General features: G+C 44.1%; 1 protein-coding gene across 1 annotated transcript; it reads left to right on the top strand.

The window, feature by feature from the left end:
* Window positions 1–6,928: 6,928 nt before the first annotated feature.
* LOC108787339 (perilipin-2-like) lies at window positions 6,929–14,789 on the top strand. The gene is made up of 8 exons (XM_018556864.1): window positions 6,929–6,964; window positions 8,243–8,288; window positions 8,902–8,984; window positions 9,928–10,201; window positions 10,660–10,844; window positions 11,381–11,494; window positions 11,583–11,873; window positions 14,626–14,789. Exons 1-8 carry the CDS (start codon window positions 6,929–6,931, stop codon window positions 14,758–14,760), a joined length of 1,164 nt encoding a protein of 387 aa, XP_018412366.1. The 3' UTR covers window positions 14,761–14,789.
* Window positions 14,790–24,365: the final 9,576 nt, after the last annotated feature.

Genomic DNA, 24,365 nt, shown 5'->3' with positions numbered 1-24,365 from the left:
GGGGGGGGGAGAGGAGGAGAAAGACACCGACCCACGCTGGGGGGAAAGAGGGGAGAGACACCGTCCGACGCTGGTGTCAGGTTGAAATTTCCTCGGCCAAAAAGGGGTCACGAGTGGAGAAAGTTTAAGAAGGCCTGCTATAGAGCACACCAAGCCCTAGCTAATACCAGAAATACCATGGACAGTTGCTCAACAATAACTTATTCGGTTACTGGAGTTCAAACATTTGCATAATGCAGATTTAGAGTTGCTAACTCAACCCTTTAAGGCTGACACATGCGGCATTCACTCAATCCCCTCCATCCTGACTACTTGCTTCCTTAAAATGATTGATAGCGTTGAAACAGTAGTTTGATCTTTCTTGGGTGTCTGCCACATTACCTAATGCATAAGCATTGGTCAAGTGATCTCTGCTGAAGAAGCTTAAGAGATGAATGCATTACTGACCTATCAGTAGCTCTCCCGGAATTCTGACCATCCCCTTCAGGGGAAATTATGTAAATAGCATCAGAGGCTTGACAAAGCACTCGTCTCTGCAGCAAAGGTAACTATTTCAGCACTTTTTCTGGGTTTAATTTTATAGGAACAGACTAGTCCATCCCCACCACCAATTTTTCCCAGGCCTAAAAAACAATGAAGACAATGAGGTTCTCCTTCAGAAAACCGTCTTTCGTGTTATACTAACATGTTTCACCTATCAGGGGTTTGGTCAATGACATTGCCTGTCAGTTTGGTTAGTGGTTTAGCAAGGCTGTGTTAGTCTCAGAATTGGATGGACCTAAATACACAGATCCGTTGGTGGGTAAACACTATCATATTTATTTTGTCTGCCTATGTAGCTGTTTGCCTGGGCTTCAGCTTTTCCTGTTGAAAAGGGAGTATAAAAAAAAAATGTTCATTGTTAAAGTGGACGTTAAAGTATTCTTTGCATACCTTATTTCTCTTTTCTTCTCCAGTATTCTGACAGTGGCCATTTTTACTAAGGGCATATTACTAGGTGTTCTTTTACTTCCTGAATTTCTGGCACATGTGACTAGGACATGTGACTAGACATGTGACCATGCACATCATCTCAGGGGAGGAAAATGCCTTTCCCTGAGATCTAGTGAGATTACAGATGAGATTTCCCAGCAATGCTCTGCTGATGACAAGGCAATCCCAGTGTGCATTGCTTTGGCAATCTGAAGTCATTTTGCCCTTTCAAAGCAGGAAGTGAATGCTCTGCAAGTGTAAGCATTTCATAATCACAGCATTTTACACCTGACATGTCTATGTTATTATTAATCATCATACATAGAGGGATGCATTGGTAGAATTTGATTTTTCAGTGTAAAGGTCTGCTTTAAGGTTTACATACACTTTAAATACACTTCAACACGCCAATATTTTCCAAAAATTGTATATTTGGCAATGGGAAAAACTGTTCCTCCAGTTCATATGGGGAGGCATTATTATTTTAAATGAGCTGAATGTTGCTTTTTCTACCCTCACGAAGCTTTCCATGTATGGAACTTTGATGTGCTTCATTTGTCAAGAACATAAACCGAAGGCTAAATGTGCCCAGATCTGCTCTAGATTAGTCATGGATACTTAATTGACCCGTTCTACCCAATAATCCATTGCAGTTCAACCCACATCTAGAGCATTTGTATAGTGTTCCGGATGGACCTCAGGGGGCAAAATATGAAAGTGGGAAAACATGTTTGTCACCTATTTTAATATTACCTCCAACTCTTTGGAGGTGTTTGTTAACCACTTGCTGACCACACCTCCTTCCTGTCCAGGCCATTTTTCAGTACTGCAGTACTTTGACTGACATTTATTCCGTCATGCATCGCTGTACTGAAATTAATTTTATACCAATTTTTGGGGACAGATAGAGCTTTCGTTTGGTGGTATTTAATCACCACTGGGGGGTTTTTATTTTTTACTATATTAAGGAAAAATTACTGAAAATTCTGAAAAAAAAAGTGTTTTTGACATTATGTTATAAAACAATTATTATTACCCATATTTTTGGTAAAATATAAAAGACGCGGTCACGTCAGGTAAATAGACACCAAACATGTCAAGCGTAAAAATTTTGCGCACCCGCGAAATCGCAAAAAAATTACCATGCCCAAAAATGCTGTAATCGCTCATCAGTTAAGTGTTATCAGTGATTGATGGCCCTAGAATTATTGCTATCTAACTCACTGCGACGTTCGCGGCGATATGTAACATGTGTGGCGTAATGGGCGTAATCATCGTTTTCGCAAGGATATGCACCCGACGCATGTTTGCATGTGTGTATGTATGGGTGGGGACTTTTAAAACATTTAAGCGGGCTCGCACTGGGCACAGCGGAGCCCGGGACCAGCGGCACTGTGGGAGGGGGGGACACACAGACCGGCACCTTATACAAGTGATCTGCCGGCTCTATAGCCGGCGGATCGCTTGTATGTAAACAGGCATCACTGCCTTTTTTAAATTTGGCCACTTTCTCACTTGCACGTGCCACGTGGGAGTGGCTAACGGGACGTTTAAATTTGCCCGCTCACATCTAGGAAGCTAAAAGGTTAAAGAATTTGAAATACCTATCAATTGGCATCTGGAATACGCTCAGCTTTGACATGCTGCTGTGATACAATATGGGTTGAGATGTAATCCTATCTAAAGTCGGGTATACACGCTTATATTTTCTTCGTTCAACCCAGGAGCTGAACAAAGAAAATATAACAGATGTCACCATCAACACTTATGAGCATAAATGGAGGAATCCCCTGCTGTGTGCATTGCATTGCGGTTGTCAGAATACCCGAATGGAGATTTTCCCAACCAGCTCCTTCAATCAGCTGATGGAGGGATGCAGGGCAGAAGTGTGAACCAGCTGAAATTGGTACTGTGTATACTCAGCTAAACACTAAGGACCTGTTCATACCTGTCCACACTGGATCAATGCAGATCACGGCTAGGACACATATAAAACCATTGCTTTCTACTTGCCCTGTTCACTGTCAGAGGATCTGTGATTGGATAATGCGACTGTGTGGGTCAAGCCATGCACAGCCGCGCCATTTTCAAAAAGGAGATGGAGAAAAATTCCGCAATTCAGATAGGTGGGAGGGGGGTCTGCAATCTGACCATGTTTCATGTTACACCCTAAATATGGCAGTAATATGAAACACGGTCAGAAAGGTGAACCTAACCTTTAAAGTAGAACTGAAGCCAAAACATTTTTGGATAGAGTAAGGGAGGTACATTACCTGTCAGCTTTTTTTCCTGCAGTCTTTGTCCAATTGGGTAGATTTCCCTTCAGTTTTCCATAGCCACAACAGGAAGTGACAGGAAATTCCTTCTAAAGAAAGGGAAATCCCTGGTGGTCAGCAGGGTTACCAAAACCGGTGTCCCCACTAGAAGCCTTCCTATTTGTTCCTGTTCAGATGACAACCCAAAAATTGGAATTGTCTTTCCCTTTAAGTGTAAACGGTTAGCCGGATACATAGATGGGGTGATTCTTCCTAGCGGGGACACAGACAGTAATAAAAACCTGACCGGGGTTCTGAAAAAAAAACAAAAAAACTTTGGCCTGCAGTTACACTTTATCCTTTCAGTTTGATTGAAGAAAGGAATGAGTGCACTATATGTCATGCAAGCATCCTGTACACGTGATTATCGTATGTTTACTACAGCACTAAACATGTAAAACAAATACAAACGTGACTATAGCCTGAGAAGACTATCATATAGCAGGTGATCGGGAGATAAGTACTGAACACCAGCACAAAATCTCCAGCAAATCACACCATGGCTCCATATTAGGATCACACCTGGGAGATCCGTGACCGTGTGGCAATTGCACATAAAACCGCGCAGTCACGGAATCACCCACCACTGCCAATTGCGCTGGCGGTGCCATTATTTTCTAATGGCACTCCAGTCGCGCCAGGCAGATCATGCGGTTTCCCGCCGCGATACCGCCCATGCAATTAAACACAATAGTGCTTGCAGCATGTTTGCACTAGTGTGCCTGTGTTCCGTGTGTGGGCGATCGCACTGCGGGTGGGGGGGGGCGTGGCTGCGGTGCTATTGACTTCAATGCACCGCCACGCCCCCTCCTGCCCCTGAACGCAGGGAGCCGGCCGGCTTGCGTTCCAGAGGCCAAACGCTCTGGAACGCAGACTTTGTGGTGTGAACGGCCCCTAAATATGGGTGTAACATGAAACCGGGTCAGAAAGATGCACCTTGCTTTTAACCCCTTAAGGACCCTTTCACTGCCAAAGGCCTTTTCTTTCTGTCCAATAGCCACAACAAGAAGTGACAGGAAATTCCTCTAAATAGAGAAAAATCCCTGGTGGTCAGCAGGGATACCAGAACCGGTGTCCCCCACTAGAAGATTTCTCATCTGTTCCTGTTCTGATGACAACCAACATTTTTTAATTTTCTTTCACTTTAAGTGTTAACCGTCAGCAGGACAAATAGAGAGAGTGATTCCTCCTAATGGGGACACAGACAGTATTAAAAACCTGACTGGGGTTCTAAAAGAAAAAAAAAAAGTTTGGCCTTTAGTTGCACTTTGTCCCTTAAGAAGAAGAAGATAAGTACTGAACACCAGCACAATGTCTCCAGCAAATCACACCATGGCTCCATTTAAGGCTAGGTTCACACCTGGGCCATCCGTGACCGCGCAACAATCGCGCACAAAATCGCGCGGTCACTGAGTTGCCCACAGCTGTCGATCGCTCCAATGGCACTCCAGCTGTGCTGGAAAGATTATGCGGTTTCCCTCCGCGATACCGCCCATGCAATTGTAAACGACCGCTCCTGAAAAAGCTGTGCGTCCTGTGTCGCAAACAAAAGTACTTGTACCTTTTTTTTAGCAATTGCTGTGCGGATGTAACCCCATTGAAATCAATTGGGCAGCGCGGCAATCGCTGTGTGCAACTGTGCGCGATTGCGAGTCCTGGGATTGCCCACATCTGAACCTAGCCTTAGTTAATGCCAGATCGCTGGATGTCACCATGAGCACTTTCAGTTTACACAAGTCCTAGACATGTCACCTCCCCTACATCCTTGACCCTTGCCTGCTATAGCCAGCCGCCCTTCCACGTGTAGAGCAATGCAGATGATGTCACTGCAGCTGTCTCACGGTTAGCTGATAGCAGGGAGGGGTCTATGTTGTAGGGGCGTGGCCGGGTGCCCTATAAATGAGCGAACAGCCCACAGCAAGTTATTCAGTACTTGGTGATCTTGTGATTTGTTTTGGTCGAGCTTGGTCCAGTAAGTATGAGTGCTTGTAGGCACGTGTTTTCTATTTGATGTCTGTAGTAGAGATGGGAAGTTAGGATCTGTCAAATGAATCGGGTCTTCAGTTCACTTGCTGAGTCGGCTGACAAGCAAGTGAGCTGAAGCTTAGGAGCTGTGTGACCCTTTGTAAAAGATCTGAATCAGAAGACTCTAATTCAGAGAAGGGGTGCAGCCCCTGGGGGTCAGTGATCAGTGTATGGGCTCAGAGATGTAGCAAGTTTGGGTTTATGTCAGATCAGCCAATGTCATGTCTGGTGTAGCGGGATCAGGTGTGACAGTAAAAAGCATGTTACTGCGCATGCGCTCCGCATTCTCATGAGCTGATGTCACATTGGTAGTGGTCAGATTTGTTCTTCGTGTATAGAGCGCAATAGTGATTGGATTTACTACCACGGGTACTGCGCCCACGGCACTAAAATCCTATTGTTCTTCCCACCCATACGCTGTAAGGACTATGGACAAATCTGACTGCTTGCAATGTGATATCACCTCATCAGAATGCAGAGCGCATGCACAGGAACACGCTTTTTACTGTCAGCTGATCGTGCGTCACCAGACGTGATGACATTGGCTAATGTGATAGACTGGCTGGTCTGACATAAAACCAAACGTGTTACATCTGAGCCAAGACACTGATCACTGATGCTGCCCCCCTTCTCTGAATCTGAGTCTTCTGATTTCAAATCTTTTATGAAGGGTCAGACAGCTCCTTAGCTTCAGTTCACTTGTCAGCGACTCATCAGGTGTACCGATTAATTTCAAGATCCGAACTTCTCAGTTCTGACTCACCAGTTGAAGCTGCCCATACACCTTACAACCATCGCACGACTTTCGTTGTGCGATGGTTGTAAGGTCATTAAAATTTTCGTACGACCTGCCCATCTTGGACAGGCAGATCGTACTTGCCATCATCGCAAGCCCTCCTCACTGAGGGGAGGGCTTGCCGATGTCTGCAATGCTGAGCAGGCAGTGTGTGCTTGCACACACCGTCCTGTGCGGCTTTCGTCTTGCGATCGCGCTACCAAAATGCCAAAAATCGTACGATTTTTCGGCGGGATTTTCTATCATGCTCGTAAGAGGAAAGTCGTGTGACTGTACAGTAAATGCGGTCGCACGCTGCCCATACACCTGCCGATTATCGTACGATCACGGGATCACCTGCGATTATCGTACGATAGTCAGGTGTAGGAGCACCTTTAGACTCAGTGTGCTGTGACTCAGATCTGTTAGAGAGTTGTAGCTAGTTCACAGATGTGATTGGTTGCAGGGAGGGGGTGGGCAGGGCTGGCAGAAGCTGAGCTCTGCACTAGAATCATCTTGCAATGCTGCTCTGCTATTCATTCTATACTGAGCTGCTTCACACGGATCAGCTCACTCAGAGGAATCCACTCATCCGGTTCACTGAAGACAATCGATTCACAAGAACGATTTGTTCAGGAACTGGACATCACTAGTAAACGTGTGATTTTAAAAAAAATAATAAATTCTTGTTTTGGTCAAGCTTATCCTGGTAAGTATGGGCACTTGTAGTCACTTGTTTGCTGTCTGTAGTGGTTGTATATGGTATTTTCTGGTATCTTCATGGGTGACTGCTGAAGCCTCCATCCCTAATGTACTGTTTCTATCCTGTAGGTTGAACACTATGGCTGAGCTAGTGGAGCAGCAACAGCAGCAGCAGGTAACTGGGACTAGACTGGCTGCTTCTACCGTGAGCTGTCATAGCCTAATACTCTTATCTTCCTACCGCCTTTATCCTCTTTTCTTGTCAATGGCTCTTTTTATGAAGAAAGTCGGTTTTTCCGATTTTTAGGCTGGGATTACTAGTATTTCAGAGTGGCATGATTATCAGCTGGGGCTGGTTCTCTATAGGTTTACACCCCCACAAGTCCTTGTGCTTCTAAAAGCTGTAGTGGAAAGCTCTTTATTTAAAAGCTTAGTGTATTTCCCCCTTTGCAGTCCTATTTGAGGAACTGTCTGTTTGTTCCAAATCACATGACATGCCTATAAAATAAATAAATAAATGCTTGGTTTTTCTAGATGTTTGGAGCAGAATTATACATGCACCATAAGTCAGATTCTGTATAGAGTAGATCGCTTGAAGATAAGAGATGTAAGTGCATGTGGGTCTTTGTCAGCTTAAAGGAGAACTTTGGCGTTAAGGCTTTTCCCCATAGTTCTCCTTGGGGTAACAGGAGGATGCAAACTAGCAACCTTAGCTCAGTATAGCTGTAGCTCGCGGTATACTGAGACGCCACAGTATACTGAGACGCTGAAGCGGATCCCGACAATTTTATGTCTGGATCTGCCCAGCTGCATGAGTGACAGCTGGCTCTGCCTATCTAGAGGCAGAGCCAGCTGTACCCTCCCCGTCCGATCTGCCAGTCAGCGCTGGTGGATAGGAGGGGGGAATCCAGCCCCTCCCCTGTCACGGCAGAGAGCTGTGACAGAATGGAGAAGTGAGCGAGCGCTGGTATGTGTTCGCTCACCTCCCGATCTGAGCCGACCTGTGACAGTCTCATTGTCACAGGTCGGCTAGAACTATGAGGAGTGAAAAGCACTCTCCTCATAGTTCTCCTTTTTTAAAGTGACACTAAACTCGGGTGTTAAAAATCTTAAATGCGTTTGATCACCCTAACTATTAACAAATGTAACTTATTTGTGTATCACTCAGCTGTAGATCCTCAAATCATCTCTGAATTCATGACACTGCCACTGTCCCTTCTGGAGGGTGGCAACTATTTACCGCAAAATGGATGGATGAAACCTGGTTTGGGAGGTGGCCACTTATTGTGAGGCTAGGTTACTGGCACTGTCTATAAGGCTTTAAAGTTGACGTTTAGTTTAACTGCTGAACTCATTTTGGTCTCTTCAGATTTTCTGAAGGGGTTATTTACATGTTGACTCTAAATGTGAGGGTCTGCACCATTTCTAAGTGTAATCGTATAGGGTTATACAGACGTGCAGTTCTGTCTTGTCTTTGGGATACAAACTGGAACCTCAAAGTATGTTTCTTTTTCTAAAAATGTAACTGGTTGTGTAGTTTAGTATAGTTTCATTTGAGCACTGCTACAGTGTGGAGACTTCTGACATGACTTCTAAAGATTGGTTCCAATGTCTTATTGCTCCAATGGCTTCAGAACTTTATCAGGAGATAAAAAAAAACTGTTGATCTAAAGGCTTGCCTTATAATAATTTTAGGAATTCCCTGGCAATGGGTATTTTCAGAAGGCAGCAATGGAAACTGATATTTCCTGTGTTTTCTTACTATTCCAGTAAACAGTTTTTGCTGTAACTTTGTTTATGTAGATTAGTGCTAGTGAAACTTCTGATGCTAGATCAATCACATAGATCTGACAATGTTCATGGTCAAATGTTTTAAGCATGCAATTTGAAGCAAATCCAGTCAGTCTCCTAAAAATCTAACTGGCAGAAATGAGTATTTTCTGTAGCTGTAAACCCTGCAGAGCCAGACGGCTTGGCTTCCTAGCGGCTTTTGTAGGAAGTAGGTGAAATGTCATGTAGCTAGACAGTGTTGTTCAGTAGTCACCCTGAACTTTACTGCAGAGCAGTGTACTGTTGCATCAGACTAAATCTTTTCCCCTTTCCATCTTGTAGTTGCCATAGCGAACAACCTTGCTTGCCTTGGACTTGATAAGATTGAAGAGAGACTGCCTATTTTGTATCAGCCTAGTGACAAGGTAAGTGTTGCCGCTACTTAAACACTCCTGTAGTTTAGAACAAGTAATAAGCTGATCATTAATCAGTAATCATTACCGGCTGGCTCTTACATTGTGCCCTCTACTGATTTGAGAAATTCATGCTCAGACTAACAAAAGCTTACACTGTAATATAGTTGCATTTTTGGGTATACGAATATAAAAATAACTCTTTGAGATGGAAGTATTGAAGCACCCAATGCTTCCATTCTGCCCCTCCCCAGAAAATGGGAGGGTTAATCTCCCCAGCATGGACACAGTTGGCAATAAAAACCTTACATGGATGCTAACCCTTACATGTTCAAATGTTTAATTTAAATGCTTTTTAAACATGAGAATTTGACTATGGACCTTCAGAAACAAGCAGTGACTTCCATAATTAAAGAAGGGGGAGAGAAATGAACTCGTTCCCTAGTTGGAGCTGACATGAGACACTGTTGGCTCTAGTGATCACAAACTGAGTGATGAGCCGTTTGTTATAGTCTCTGTGGAAACAGCCCTGCTCCCTGCAGGGATTCCTCTGATCCTCCAGAACTGACTGGAGGGATAGACCGGAAAGGAGGTGGGCACAGCTGGCTCTACATCCTAGAGGCAGTCCGGTAGCGTGGTCAATCCTAATTTTGTTGGGATCTTTCCTGGCTGCAGCAGTAGCCTACTATAGGCTGGGTTTTCTTCATTCAAAACCGTTATGCTTACACTGGAAGACGTTGATATGGTTTCATGCCGCTCTACAATTTTTGAAGCCAAACTAAAATGCAACTTTGTACTGTTGTCTGCCTGGCTATCTATGTGGTGGTTTATCTGCTTTCTGAGAGTCATATGCTGGGTTTGCTAAACTGTAAAATTATCCCAAATACTGTCTTGCTGTCTGTAATAAACCAGTGGAAGAACTCTTGTGACTAAAATGTACTCTTTTCCTTTTTAGATTGTTGCTAATGCCTCTGGCGTGGTTGTTGGTGCTAAAGATGCTGTGATCCATGCTAAAGATGCTGTGATCCAGAGCATAACCGGAGTGGTTGATAAGACAAAGGGAGCTGTGTGTGGCAGTGTGGAGATGACCAAGGCTGTTGTAAATGGAAGCATTAACACTGTTCTTGGGAGCGGAGCTGTGCGTAGGATGAGCAGTGGTGTTGATACTGCGCTTACCAAGTCTGAGACTCTTCTGGAACAATATCTGCCACCAACTGATGAAGAACTAGGTAAGTACTAGCCTTAATTACAAAGGCTTAACTACTGTGTTGGGGTAGCTAATGTTAACCTCTTTGCCGCTGACCTGACACTTTGCCACCTTAAATCAGGTAGTGGGGTAATTGAGGTAGTGTTCTGAAGTTACTGGCCTATTGTGAAAATCATTTTAGACATTTGGTAAACTCAGACTGGGACAATCTGATCTTTCTATGGGTGTTTGGGTTTCTACATTCATTGTATAATACAAATTGCAACTGTGGAGCACCCCCTGGCAGTGTTTTTTATAACATTTGCACTCTTGCCAAATGGTTTTACCACAGTTCCTGTTTGCTATTCATGGCAAGAAACCAACCAAATGCAGAGTCTTCTGGCTTCAAGCTGTAATGGCTGTGGGCAACCAACTCCCTACTTGTATTATCTGCCTTTAAAATCTAACTTTAACCTGTTTTTAATGTGTCTTCCTTTTTAGCAACTGAGGGTGCAAAAACAGAAGGGTTTGAGGTATCAACAGAGAAAGCAAGCTACTATGTTCGCTTGGGATCACTCTCCACTAAGGCCCGCAAGCGTGCTTACCAACAAGCCTTGACAAGATTCAGGGATGCAAAATGCAAAAGTCAGGAGGCCATTACTCAACTTCAGACCACTGTTGACCTGGTTAGTTCACATCTGTAGCATGCTTGTGTTAAAACATTTATAGCATTCATATATTCTAACAAGAACAAACTAGCAGCATGTCTTCTAAAGAGTTAGTTCTACAGCTTACATTGTCAGAGGGGTTTTATTCTGTACTTAATGGTGTTGGGTTTTCTACATGAGTGACCCATGGCCACAACCAGAAGAGCAACTGTGGCCTGGTGATTGGGAACTTGACTCTCTAGGTGCTGAATTGGGAGACTGGAGTCTTGTTACTCCATTCAGAGAAGTATGCTCCATTCAGAGAAGTATGTAGTCTTGTAATGGGACAGCTTATCTACCTGCCTCCTAGGCAGGGAAACGACTCGTGCGTATTGTGGTAAAAGCAAAAGATTATTTGACCAGCTACACTTGCTATGTAGCTAATGGTTGATGTGTGCTTTTGACATTACTGGGTCCTTTATCATCCCCACCACCCCCTGCATAATTAAATCTGCAAATTTAGTGTTCTGCCTGCATTTATAATGCTAACAATGTTGGGTATCTTGGTTTTTAAGATTGAATATGCCAGAAAGAACATGAATGATGCACAGGAGACACTGTACAATAAGTGGGTGGAATGGACCAAGAGCACAGGACAGCAAACTAATGGAGAGTCTGAAAGTACTGAGGTGAGTACCATTTCCAGCACTACATGATGTACTGAGCCATGGGTTTCATTGCATTAAGAGTTAACATATATTTTTGTTCTGTTCATAGCAAATTGAATCCCGCACTCTAACCATCGCACGAAATCTGACTCGCCAACTACAAACTACATGTCTGTCTTTGGTTTCAAGTGTCCAAGGCCTTCCTCAAAATGTCCAGAACAAAGCCCAGAGTGTTAGTACCATGGCTGCAGATGTATACCAGAACTTCCTCTCTGCCTCTTCTTATAAAGAAGTATCAGACAGCCTAATCCATACCAGCAGAGAGAAGCTCACAAAAATTAAGGCTTCCATGGATGACGTGATGGACTTTTTGGTTAACAACACTCCTCTAAACTGGCTGGTAGGTCCCTTTTACTCATTGGCTGGTCCACGTGGGGAGGAAGGTGATGCTGGGGCAGACGCAACCAGTAAAGAGGAATGAATTTGCTTCAATCTCAGGAGTCACTTTGCACTTAATCCATTTCACAAAGTAGTTTTCACAAAGTAGTTTTGAACTGATCTAAAGTATTGTCGGATTCATTTGTTCCAACTGAGGCCATATAGCACTGCAAGAATGTATGTCATTTCAAAGTTTGGCCTTTAACATGGGCCAATGCATGCTACCTTTTCAGCTCTTGTGCCCTAGTGGAATCTGTATGTGTGGTTTTTGTTCAATCCGTTCACTGTCGCTGTTTTGTACATTTAATAAATATTTTGCATTACTTGCTGTTGTCGATGACTTTCCTCTTGCCCATGCTATAAGTAATATGCTTTAAAACTACCTGCCGTTCACTCTGCATACCAGGATGCAATGGATCTGCTACGTAAATGTTGTACATAGAAATGTGCTGTGTGTCTCTTTTTATGTGCCATAAAACCTGACCTAGGATTGGTAGGAAGCAGCCAGTGGTGTAACCAGGGTTATGGGCGCCCGGGGCAGAATATTTTTTTTTGACCCCAGGGGGAGTTGGTGTTTAGTTAAAATGCAAACCTACTATACATTGGAATGTGTTTTTAAGAAGGCCCCTTTGCTAACCTTAAAGTTACTTTCCTTGTCTCTGGCTTCAATACAAATTACTGACCCATAATACATTCAACAAGCTGCCAGGTTTCCAACAGTCTAGCGTGACAAGCTTTGAAGGCCTGATAACTGCTTTAGTTCCCATACTACTAAAGTTTGAAGCTATTGAAGTCAAAGCTGCTTAAGCAATGCAAAACTTGCTGTACACACCACATACTAGCTGACTTCTATGCGACTAAGGGCAAAGAAGTTTGGGTGTTTGTGCATTCCATGTTAACATTGGCACTATAGGTCAGTTTCACTTGACTGCTATAGTGCTGCTTGCATTTCTTATGTGAAGGTGAACTAAAAAAATCTCAGGCTTAGACTGTTAACAGTATTCTAAGGGTTGTACATTTTTGTGCCAAGTGCTTCATCGAATCTTCTTGCATGTGCGTGCGCACACACTAGCTCTATCTGGCAGAGCACTGTATTAGGTGAACACCTACTAAAATGCGTTCAGTTGCTAGTTTCTTCATGACACCCAGTTTAACAGCCTTGGTTTGGCAAGTAAATGGTGTAATGGTGGGAAGGAGCAATCCCTATACTCTTATACTGGTGCGTGATTTTTATTGCTGGTCTTGGCTCAGAATGTGAGCCAAAACATGGAAGACAAGACCTGTTTGTCTGCTTAAAGTGATGTTGCTTAAAAATACCATACAACAAGAATACTTGCCATAGGTCTGTGGGTGACTTTAAACTTCACTCCTTATTGAGCTATACCTGCTGCTATTGATGGCAGTGTGTCTCCCCCCCTTGGGGCTTGCTGTGGTTCAAGTTGTTGGCTACTCGGTCACTAGAACCTCTGAAGGACAGTTAGTGGCTAGAGGGGGAGATGCATGCGTTTGAGACTTGAAAGTGCAGGATCCTGCAAGTGTAGCGCTGTAAGAGTAATGTTTGTTTATGATTCCCTATGGGCCCATTCGCACCCCCTGCTCAGTACATGTGTTGGTGGGTCTTTGGTGCTTTTAATTTTCACTTCCACAATGCACAGTAACACTGGGTGCTGGAGTACAAAATTGCAGTTGGTACTTTCTTTTGTCAGATGTCCCATGCTAATGACAAGGCTGCCTGGAAGTAATGTGCACCCACACATCCTGGTGTAGATGTCACACCCCCTTCCTGTTCTATAGACGAGTATTTTCTTAGCTTTCTATAAAAGCAACTCTTTCAGGGCTTTTAGACACATCTACTTCTACTGATCCAGTAAGTTAGTGAAAAGTGTAGTCTCTACCATTTTTTTTCTTGTAGGATCTGTAGAAATAGAATTGCAATGGACTGCTTGTTTTTGGCTTGTACAACCATGCCCATGTGTTAGACTTTGACCCCCCACTCGGGATCTTTCCTGCTGGTTGTACACCCAGAGAAACACAGAAAATAAAATGAGACTTGCCCAAGACAACAAATGCTAAGTTGCTGCTTCTGTTACACACTGCTACAATAAAAGAAATGAGTGGTCAAGATTTACCATGCGTTTTTAAAATATATTTTCCAATACTCAAAGCTTTAAGTCTTGGTAATACTGCTGGTCTTGGACTTTTAATTAAAACTTTTTAGCCAGCTTAACTTTTGAGTGTACAGAAATAGATTTATTAACCATGTAGTGCAGAGGCTCAAATGTAGATAATTTTGGGCCTTACATGGGTGTATGGTGGGGGCCTGAGACTGTAAATCAGTTTGACTCTTAAATAGAGGCTTATACAATTTCCTTTTAGCAGTGGCATCAATTGTACAGTGTGGCCAGCTTAGTTTTAGATGAGATTATTTACAATAAAATAGAACTTTATCGGTTAGGTACATATCAGGTTTTTAATGTCCTATCTTATACAAATTCAGCAAACTGTATATAGGCATGCATGTTTTAGGATGTAAGTATCCTCAACACAGGAAACGCATACACGTCAGGCGCCATTATAAAACTAGTTAATGAATACAGTGAATTCATGAATAGTGAATAGTTTAGAAATTGGTTTGTGTGGCTGTACTATTAATGCGATTAACATTATATTAGACCTAATAAGTTGAAAATTTTCATCTGATCTCCTCTTACCAGGTGCCTGACTTCAGCATTTCTGACCTGTCATCAGATACTGAAGGTGACCCAGAGATGATGGCAATGGAAGAGGAAATGCAAGATTTCTCCCGTATAAATGGACGTGTAATAAACAGAGATTCATCACATATGTAACTGGGTTCCTAAACTGTACATACACTCCTTCCCACAGAAATATTACTCATGTGTTTGACTTCAGCTTCCCATATAAATCATTTAGGTTTAAAAAGTACTTAGTATTGTTACATGTAACCAGCTTTACTCCAAACGGAGGAAGACTGCGTTGCTGCTAGATGTCTGTTTTGAGACTAAAATGTTAGCATATTAGTCTATGAATAGGGCTTGGTGCACTTTTAATAGCGTGCCACTATTAAAATAGACTACTCTACAACCCAAGTCCCTTTTCAGGCAGCAAAATAAGGCTATACATTCTAGTATATTTTACAGTCACATCAGCCATCCATAACCCCCTGAATATTCCACAAAGTATCTGTTCTAATAAATTCTGTCTTCTACTTTCTATACTGTTTGCAATTGTTACATGTTGAATAAAATAATGTTTGCTGCCTCATTTTTGTGAGACCCTGGCTAATGTCTAGCTTTTCAGTGGGAACAAATGGCAAAATGTTAAATTTGAAATATTGAAAATACATTGACATAACCTGCAGCTATTAATGGGAATTTGGATGACCTTTGAAAAGCCTTTTACGAATTCAGTTAGGTAGAAAAAAGAAAAATGCACACCACAGCGCTCAGCAGACTCCCAATGATATTCTCCAACAATGGTTTGCAGGCTGCCATCAAAAGGCAACTGAGAAGTATTGCTTGCAAAACAGCGCCTTGTCCTCGTGTAATACCGTTTTATTAATCAATGAACATACAAACTGACAAAATACTACTCACATGGTAATCACTGAATGAATGGTACAAAGCAGACCCCACACAAAGCTGTCTTGCCAGCTGATGCGTTTCAGGGAATAGACTTCCTTACTCAGAGCTAAGGAAGGGGGTATATTCCCTGAAACGCATCGGCTAGCAAGTCAGCTTTGTGTGGGGTCTGCCTAGTACCATTCATTCAGTGATTACCATGTGAGTAGTATTTTATGTCAGCTTGTGTCAGGGTACCATGCACAGGCGTCCTCACACCACATGCAGGTACCCACGCAGGATGACCAAATTAATATGCCCACACAGGATAGGGTTCTATGCACACAGTTTATTTGCTACACCAACAAAACTACAAACCCCCTCAACCCCCCACAGGTTTAGCAGTGAAGTAATAAACCACTGTTGGGACAAACACACACCTACAGCCAGGGGGAAGCAACAAGGAGGGGTAACAGGCCTGCAGATATATGGCAGGCCTCAGGATAAAAGAAGAGTGGTCAGGTACAAGCCGGGTCGTTAACAGGAGGGCAGCAGCACGGTACAGGAACAGGATCCAAGAGAGTGGTCGGGTAACAAGCCGGGTCGGTGACAGGTCTGCAGATAGGAAGCAGGGTTCAGGTTTATGGGAATCAGTCAAGTGCAGGCGACGCAATACTGAGCCAGCTTCCTGACTGCAGGGAGGGCCTAAATACCCTCCCAGGAAGCACCAGGTGATGGGATGATCAGTCACAGCTGGGGCACACCCGCAGGTGAGTACTGGAGCTGCAGGTTCCTTACAGTCCCTGGCTGCTGGAGACACCCGCAGGCGAGCACAGGAACTGCAGGACCTGGCTCCAGCACCACCTGGGGGTGCTCTGAATCCTGACAGCTTGTATGTTCCTTGATTAATAAACAGTATTACACGAGGACAAGGCGCTCTCTGTTGTCTTTTTTTCAACCTGCAAAACAATGTTTACCCTATAAAGATATGGGGGGGGAAAAGAAAAGCCTAAACAGAACGCTATGCCTCCAATTAGGGGGAAGAATATGCTTTAGAGAATAGCCTAAGGCCCTCATTTTATTTAAAGGAAATTAAATACAATTTGCGTTATGCAAGAATTACAAGTGCTTTCTGAGTCACTGACTTGCAATAAAAATGCATATCGGGAGTGAAGATCTGACTTCATTGGCTCAAAGTACCAAAGCTAGAGACCAGTGCTGGAACAAAGTCCTCTGGCTCACAAGGCCCAGATTACAAAGTGTAACTGTCACTTTCTGAATTAAAAGAGAACTATTGGGAAAGTAAAATGAACTTTTTCTTTTTTTTTTTTTAATCTTTTTATTTAGTTTTGCAGTTAACATTACAATCTGGGCACCAACATAGCACCCAGATAAGTGCATACATGGGAGCATAACATATGCTGATTATTATATCTAACAGTAGACAGCACAGTACTAACATTTCTCCGGCCATGACCCTTCCCCACCCCTCAGACACATATAGGATCTCTGAATTGATGGGATCCGTTCCGCTCTCCAACCGCACGCCGTTAAGAAGAGCCGGTGTATGGAGAACTTAACTCATCAGGCTGCTCTGGGAGGTCAGAAGCCGCAGGCGAGGCACTCCTAGTAGGATTCAATAACTCTGAGCAGACTCCTATGATTGATTACTAGGGTTGCACAGATACCAAGTACAGTACTCTGTACAAGTACGAGTACAAGTACCGATACTTTTGAGCTCCAAGACTAGACTAGAGAAAAATAAAAAAATTAGGTGGCAGCTGTCATTAGTAAGGAGCACACGGAGCTCCTGGGATTTGTACATCTCTGTTTTAATGTACGATTTTGTTTTTATAAATATAAATAAAGTGATGCACAGATACCAGTTTTGCGAGTACGAGTACTGGTACTTGCCAAGTACTTACAAGTATGAGTACTGATACATTTTTGTTTATTGTCATGTGACAGTTTTTCTAAAACAATGCAGACTAATGATTTCAGGACAGTGGTGGAGTGCCAGAGCCAGGTGCCAGCTGCAACCACTGCAACCCTGGTAGTTCTCATGAAAATGCCAAGTATCGGCACTGGTACTCGAAAAGTATCTGTGCATCCCTATTGATTACCTAAATCGTTAGTGTAGTGTCGGTCTTCATCCATACTGACCAGGTTTTGTCAAACGTTCGAGGACACCCTCTGCTAGCATAAGTAGCTTTATGTAATGTTATGCAATGGTAAGGATGAGTTGACCAGTGATTGCCAAGCCCCCAGAGCAGGTGGCTCCGGCTTCCTCCAATGGAGGATAAGGAGCTTCCTGGCATAGAACAGCAGGTATGTTAGCAGTGTGCGGGATGCCACCAAGGGGACAAGATCATCATTGAGGCCCAGTACGCAGATTTGAATATTTATAGCAGTGGGAATTTGCAATAGTTTCGTGGCCACCTCAATGACCCCCCTCCAATAGTTCTCAACTCTAGGACAGGACCACAACACATGAATGAGGTCTGCCGGTTCACAGGAGAATCTCCAGCATTTGGAGGATTCTGAAGAACGCATAGCTGCAAGTCTGGCCGGTGTGTAATATTCACGATGGACAATTTTATATTGGATCAACCTATCCCTTGCGGAGATCAGGGTGGTCATAGGTGTGCCCCAGAGCTCCTCCACGACCCTTGGCTCCAAGTCCGGGCAGTCATTCATCCAGGCCCCGCTACACCTCTCCAGGGACCCTCCCCCTCTATGCGAAAAGCAATTTATATATGGTAGACAAGGGTTTAACCAGCTCCTCCGTGCAAAGCAGGGACTCCATCCCAGAGAGGGAAAGGGACAAGCGGCCACCAGGGAACTGGGAAAAGAAGGCATGGCGCAACTGGAAATAACGGAAGAAGTCACGGCAATGAGTATGCTGACTTCTCAAAGGAACTGAGGCCCCCATAACGGACTATATCATTCAATGTGAGTATGTTCCTGGAGATCCAGGCTACCGGGTCTAAGATGATTGTAAAGTGACTATGTGAGGGGTTTCTCCACAAGGGGGTATGTGAAGAAAAGGTTGGGGGATACCCCAGTTGGGTCCCCCACCATGAGCCACCTATGAGCAAACGCCAGTTGTCCCGCCAAAAAATACCAATAAAAATTGGAAGCCGCCAATCCCCCCTCCCCCCATGGCAGTTGGAGAACTGACAGTTTAATCCTGTGCGCCTTCCCGTTCCACAAAAATTCAGAGATCAGGGCGTCTATGGTTCTAAAGATTCTTTTTGGGGATCCACACTGGGGAGTTGCGGAGGGTATAAAGCAGAAACGGAAGGAGTTTCATCTTTACTGGCCTGACTCTGCCGATCAGGGACAGGGGGAGATTCCTCCATGCTGAGAGGCGGGTTCTAAATTGGGTGATGACCAGGCAAACATTAAGTGCTATGAAGTCCGAGACAGAATTAGAGATAGTGAGTCCCGGATACTTAAATGTGGACACCTGATGCAACTGTGCAGTGGGCAAAACCAATGAGTGGTCTATAGGATCTAGGGGTAGATATCGAGACTTGCTCCAATTAACCGACAACCCAGAATATGTGGCGAATATCTGCAGAATACTAAGGGACTCCGTCAGAGAAGGGCCCATATCAGCGAGGAACAATATCATGTCATCCGCATAGAGAGCTACCCTCTCCTCGAGTCCACCAACACAGAGGCCTTGTATCGCCTTGTACTGGCAAAGGGCAAACGCCATCGGCTCTATCGCCAGGGCAAACAGTCCCAGAGACAGCGGGCATCCCTGCCGCATGCCCCGGAAGATCGGAAAACTCGATGAGAGAGCAGCCCTCATTTTAATGGCAGCTCTAGGTTGACTATATAGAACCTCGATCCATCTACAGAAAACAGGGCAAAAGCACATCTTAGTTAGGACAGCCTGCAAGTACAGCCAATCTACGGAATCAAATGCCTTCTCTAGGTCAAGAGAGACAATGGCTCTAGAGCCGGGGTGATCATGAACTATTTGTGTGTGGGTATATAGTCTTCTAAGGTTGATATCTGTAGATTTATGGGGTATGAAGCCCGCCTGGTCTGGGGACACCACACTGGTTAGAACTCGAGACAGTCTCGTGGCAAGTACCTTCGTGAGGATCTTAAGATCCATATTCAAAAGTGAGATGGGTCTATAGGAGGAACATAGTAGTGGATCCTTGCTTGGTTTGGCTATTAAGACCACATGAGCATCATACATAGAGGGGGTCAAAATTCCAGAGCGTAAACAGGTCTCATATAAAATTCGAAGTTTAGGAACTAGATCCCCAGCATATTTTTTGTACCATTCCGCCGGGAACCCATCCAGACCCGGGGATTTATTATTTGCAAATGAACTAATAGCCCAGAGGATCTCTTCCTCCGAGAATGCCCCCTCACTAGAAGCTCACTATCAGCATGTGGAAGCCGTGGTATATCCACCGAATCCAGTAACGTGGCCAGTAGGTCGGCATTATAATCAGGAATGCGCTGGTAGAGAGCCCCATAAAAGGCAACAAACTCCCAGAGGACATCTCCTGGATCCGTTTTTAAGGATCCATCTGATACCTGAATGCAGGGGACAACAGTGTGGTTCCTCTGCTTCACTACAAGCATCGCCAAGAGTTTCCCATTTTTATCACCCTTCTCATATATAGCTTCAGACTGTTTGGTAATATTGGTCCGGGTCACAGACTGCGGATGGAGAAGCAATTCTCTGTGTACCCCCAGTAAGGCTTGAAGTGTACCCGGGGACTGGACCTCAGCGTGGGCAGCTGCACACTCAACCTCCCGTGCCTGGAGCTGGGATAATTCAAAATGTGAGACCGTCCTAGCATGTTTAATTGCTGAAATATTCAGAGATCCTATATGCGCCTCTTCTTCTGCAATTCCGGGGAGAAATCAGGAAAAATAATTATTGTGGCATTGTGATACATCAACGCCGATTCCTTTCTCCTGGCAGTAGTAAGGATCAAGTCTCTATCCCTGAAGTTAAGGAGACGGACGAGAAATGGGGGCCGGGGGCAGCAGGGACCCTGTGTGCCCTCTCCACAATATAGGCCATGGAGACCGATTGGAGGTCCAGGAGCTCCTTGAAGAATGATTTAGCAAAGGATGTAGAATCTGGGCCCTCCATCCCCTCAGGCAGCCCCACTACCAACACATTATTGCGCCGCAATCTGTTTTCAGCATCTTCCGAGCGGTCAGTCACCACTCCCCGCAGGGATCCCCCCTCTCTGTTCCGCCAGCACTCACTGGAAGCACAGACAAAAGAGGAGGAGGGCACATCTGGCTCTGGAGATGCAGAGCCAGCTGTCAATTATGCAGTGGGGTGGATACCGACAACGTTTTCGGGATCTTTGCTGGCTTTAGCCCGCTATATGCTGATTAGTAAATGTACTCCTATGACCTGCAAGAGAGCTGAAGCCAAAAAAAGGTTTGGCTATAGTTTTCTTTTAAGCTGGTCCTCAAAGAACGGAAAAGCTTCAGCTGTGCGCCTTTGCCCATGGTGGGAGTCTTTCCTGCCTCTATGTTGGTCTATCCTTGCCAGAAATAGAGGAAACTTCCATTCTCAGAAGGAGCAATTGCAACTTCTGAGCTTTCCTCGATATTATGAACATTTTATAGAGATCATCTTTAGCTGAATCCTCCCTTTTATTTCTTGCATTCTTCTAGCTCCTGGAGTAACAGAGCCCTAGGGATTTTGATTTTGCTCTTATAGAGAACCTGTGAAATAGCAACATGGGACATAATTTGAATGTTAAAGGTATAAGCTCTGGGGTTGTCAACCTCCTTCTTCACTACTTAATGCACCACTGATTTGGGGTCCCTTCCCTTGTTCTAGGTCACTGACTTACTAGATAGTAAAGCAAGGATCAGGGTGATGGCCATAATGCCTGCGTTTTTAAAAACAAAGTAATAGCAGCTTCCATATTTCTATGAGATTCTATTATTTGACATTATGTACTTCAAGAACTTGGAGAGAGATAGTATGTGAGGTCAGGCAGTTACCAGAGAGGCAACTATTACATTTCAAGTGACGTGTTAGCCCTGACTCTCAACCTGAAAAGTCAGACTCTTCAATTTCAGTGCATTATTTTTCTTTGTGTAGACTAGAGTTCTATGCCAATGCACACTGTCATAACGGCACTCAACACTATGGTTTGTGATAAGTGGGTCAGTAAATGCCTGTTTCCAAATTGTACCATGTACAATGTGCCTGGTTTTTCATTTTTCAGTCTGAGAATAGGGATACAAAAGCGTGAGTACATTTATAGGTGATATTCCTAAGGATAGCTATACAGGAGCTTATGGATACTGTTTGATTTTCTGCTGAAATCATATAGGAGGGACAGACTAGGGAGTTAATAATGATAGGCAATGATGGGATTTTTTTTTCTGGTCCTGTATGACATGAGGGCCTGGCTACTATCAATAGCATGGTTATTCTAGCCACATGTAGTTCAGCTACAAATAGTACACCCATAATGTTAAGAGTACTTTTTTTTTTTGGACAAACCTCCTAAAAGACAACTTCACCTTTGGTGAGGTTTATTCTTAAAGCCCCCCCGAGTGCGGATTTCCTGGGCTTATGTTTACCTTCAACACTGATCCAGGATCTTACTGTCATGGATCTGTATGAAACCTCTTCAGATTGCACATGCACATGTCACCCCTCCAATGGTGTCACCCGGGTGCGGGCCGCACTCCCCGCACCCCCCTTGTGACGTCACTGATTGTAAGCTCTTTAAGGGCAGTGACTGATGTGAATGTGTGAAAGCGCTGGACAAATTGTCGGCGCTATATTTAAATACCAGTAATAAATGAATAATCAAGAGGAGTCAGCTGGGTGCATATTGGTGGTAAGAATTCTGGATTGGGGCTGAAGAGAACTATAAGTATAGGCTGCCTGCACCCAAGGGGGTAGGGGGCTTTATTTAAAGACAATTTAATCAAAGGTGAAGTTATCCTTTAAGATCATTCACTGATTAAAGACATACAGTATCCTGATTCACCAGAAACTACATTATTATTATTATTATTATACAGGATTTATATATCGCCAATAGTTTGCACAGCGCTTTACAATATAAGGAAGACATTACAGTCACAATACAATTTAAGACAAGATGGTAAGGAGGGCCCTGCCCATGAGGGCTTACAATCTAAACTACATAAACACAACCATAGGTAGTTCTATAGCCCCAACAATTTTAGCTCTTTACATTCACATCAGTCCCTGCCATCAAGGAGCTTACAATCTAAGGTCCCTATCTCACATGCATATAGTGCTAACTAAGACAGAAGTCAATTGACCTTCCAGCATGTGTTTGGAGTGTGGGAGAAAACCGGAGTATCCAGAGGAAACCCACACAAGCACAGAACATGCAAACTCCTTACAGATAGTGTCCTGACCCCCAGAACTGCAAGGCAGGAGGGCCAACTACTAAGCCACTGTTCTGCCATCTAAGAGTACAGAATCAACTCCCCCTTCAAAGAAAAGAACCGTACCCTCAGCACACCTAGGCGTATTGCATATGCGCGTCTGTCGCACGTTTTTTTACCGCGATTTGCGTTAAAAAAGTCGCGCGACAAACGCGCGTTTCCTGAAGGCTACTTGGCTGTATCCCAATGGAAACGTGCAACAAAACGGCCCAAAGTAGTACATGTACCTTATCAGGCGTGGGCCGTTTTGTAGAACGTTAGGGACGGGCGGAAATACGCCAAGGTGGGAACGAGACCATTGAATACAATGGGATTTATATTTTTGAGCGTTTTGTAGAGCGTTCGTCGAGCGTAGAACGCGCTACAAAACGTTCAGGTGTGAACGAGGGCTAATAGATCAGTACCATGCGCTCACCTTTACCACACCAAAGCAATAAAACCAGTTCTCCTCAGGTACATTCAAGTGATAAAGTAAGTACACCCCATGGAAGTTGTTGACTTTTTATTTAACATACTTGTACAGGCAAACCTTAGATCTTTATTCAAAGAGTGCCTAAAGATAAAGGTGATATTAAGGATCAAGTCTCTATCCCTGAAGTTAAGGAGACGGACGAGAAATGGGGGCCGGGGGCAGCAGGGACCCTGTGTGCCCTCTCCACAATATAGGCCATGGAGACCGATTGGAGGTCCAGGAGCTCCTTGAAGAATGATTTAGCAAAGGATGTAGAATCTGGGCCCTCCATCCCCTCAGGCAGCCCCACTACCAACACATTATTGCGCCGCAATCTGTTTTCAGCATCTTCCGAGCGGTCAGTCACCACTCCCCGCAGGGATCCCCCCTCTCTGTTCCGCCAGCACTCACTGGAAGCACAGACAAAAGAGGAGGAGGGCACATCTGGCTCTGGAGATGCAGAGCCAGCTGTCAATTATGCAGTGGGGTGGATACCGACAACGTTTTCGGGATCTTTGCTGGCTTTAGCCCGCTATATGCTGATTAGTAAATGTACTCCTATGACCTGCAAGAGAGCTGAAGCCAAAAAAAGGTTTGGCTATAGTTTTCTTTTAAGCTGGTCCTCAAAGAACGGAAAAGCTTCAGCTGTGCGCCTTTGCCCATGGTGGGAGTCTTTCCTGCCTCTATGTTGGTCTATCCTTGCCAGAAATAGAGGAAACTTCCATTCTCAGAAGGAGCAATTGCAACTTCTGAGCTTTCCTCGATATTATGAACATTTTATAGAGATCATCTTTAGCTGAATCCTTCCTTTTATTTCTTGCATTCTTCTAGCTCCTGGAGTAACAGAGCCCTAGGGATTTTGATTTTGCTCTTATAGAGAACCTGTGAAATAGCAACATGGGACATAATTTGAATGTTAAAGGTATAACCTCTAGGGTTGTCAACCTCCTTCTTCACTACTTAATGCACCACTGATTTG

Source organism: Nanorana parkeri, unplaced genomic scaffold, assembly GCF_000935625.1.
Source record: "Nanorana parkeri isolate BGI_ZX_2015 unplaced genomic scaffold, ASM93562v1 scaffold256, whole genome shotgun sequence".
NCBI classification, from domain to species: domain Eukaryota; kingdom Metazoa; phylum Chordata; class Amphibia; order Anura; family Dicroglossidae; genus Nanorana; species Nanorana parkeri.
Note: the sequence above shows the minus strand (reverse complement) of the source record. Positions and strands in the feature narration are given on the sequence as shown.

Coding starts and splice junctions, on each gene's coding strand:
- LOC108787339 (XM_018556864.1), top strand. CDS start 6,929: ATGGCTGAGCTAGTGGAGCAGCAACAGCAGCAGCAG. Junction 6,965..8,242: donor AGCAGCAACAGCAGCAGCAG/GTAACTGGGACT, acceptor AGGGTTATACAG/ACGTGCAGTTCTGTCTTGTC. Junction 11,874..14,625: donor ACACTCCTCTAAACTGGCTG/GTAGGTCCCTTT, acceptor TCCTCTTACCAG/GTGCCTGACTTCAGCATTTC.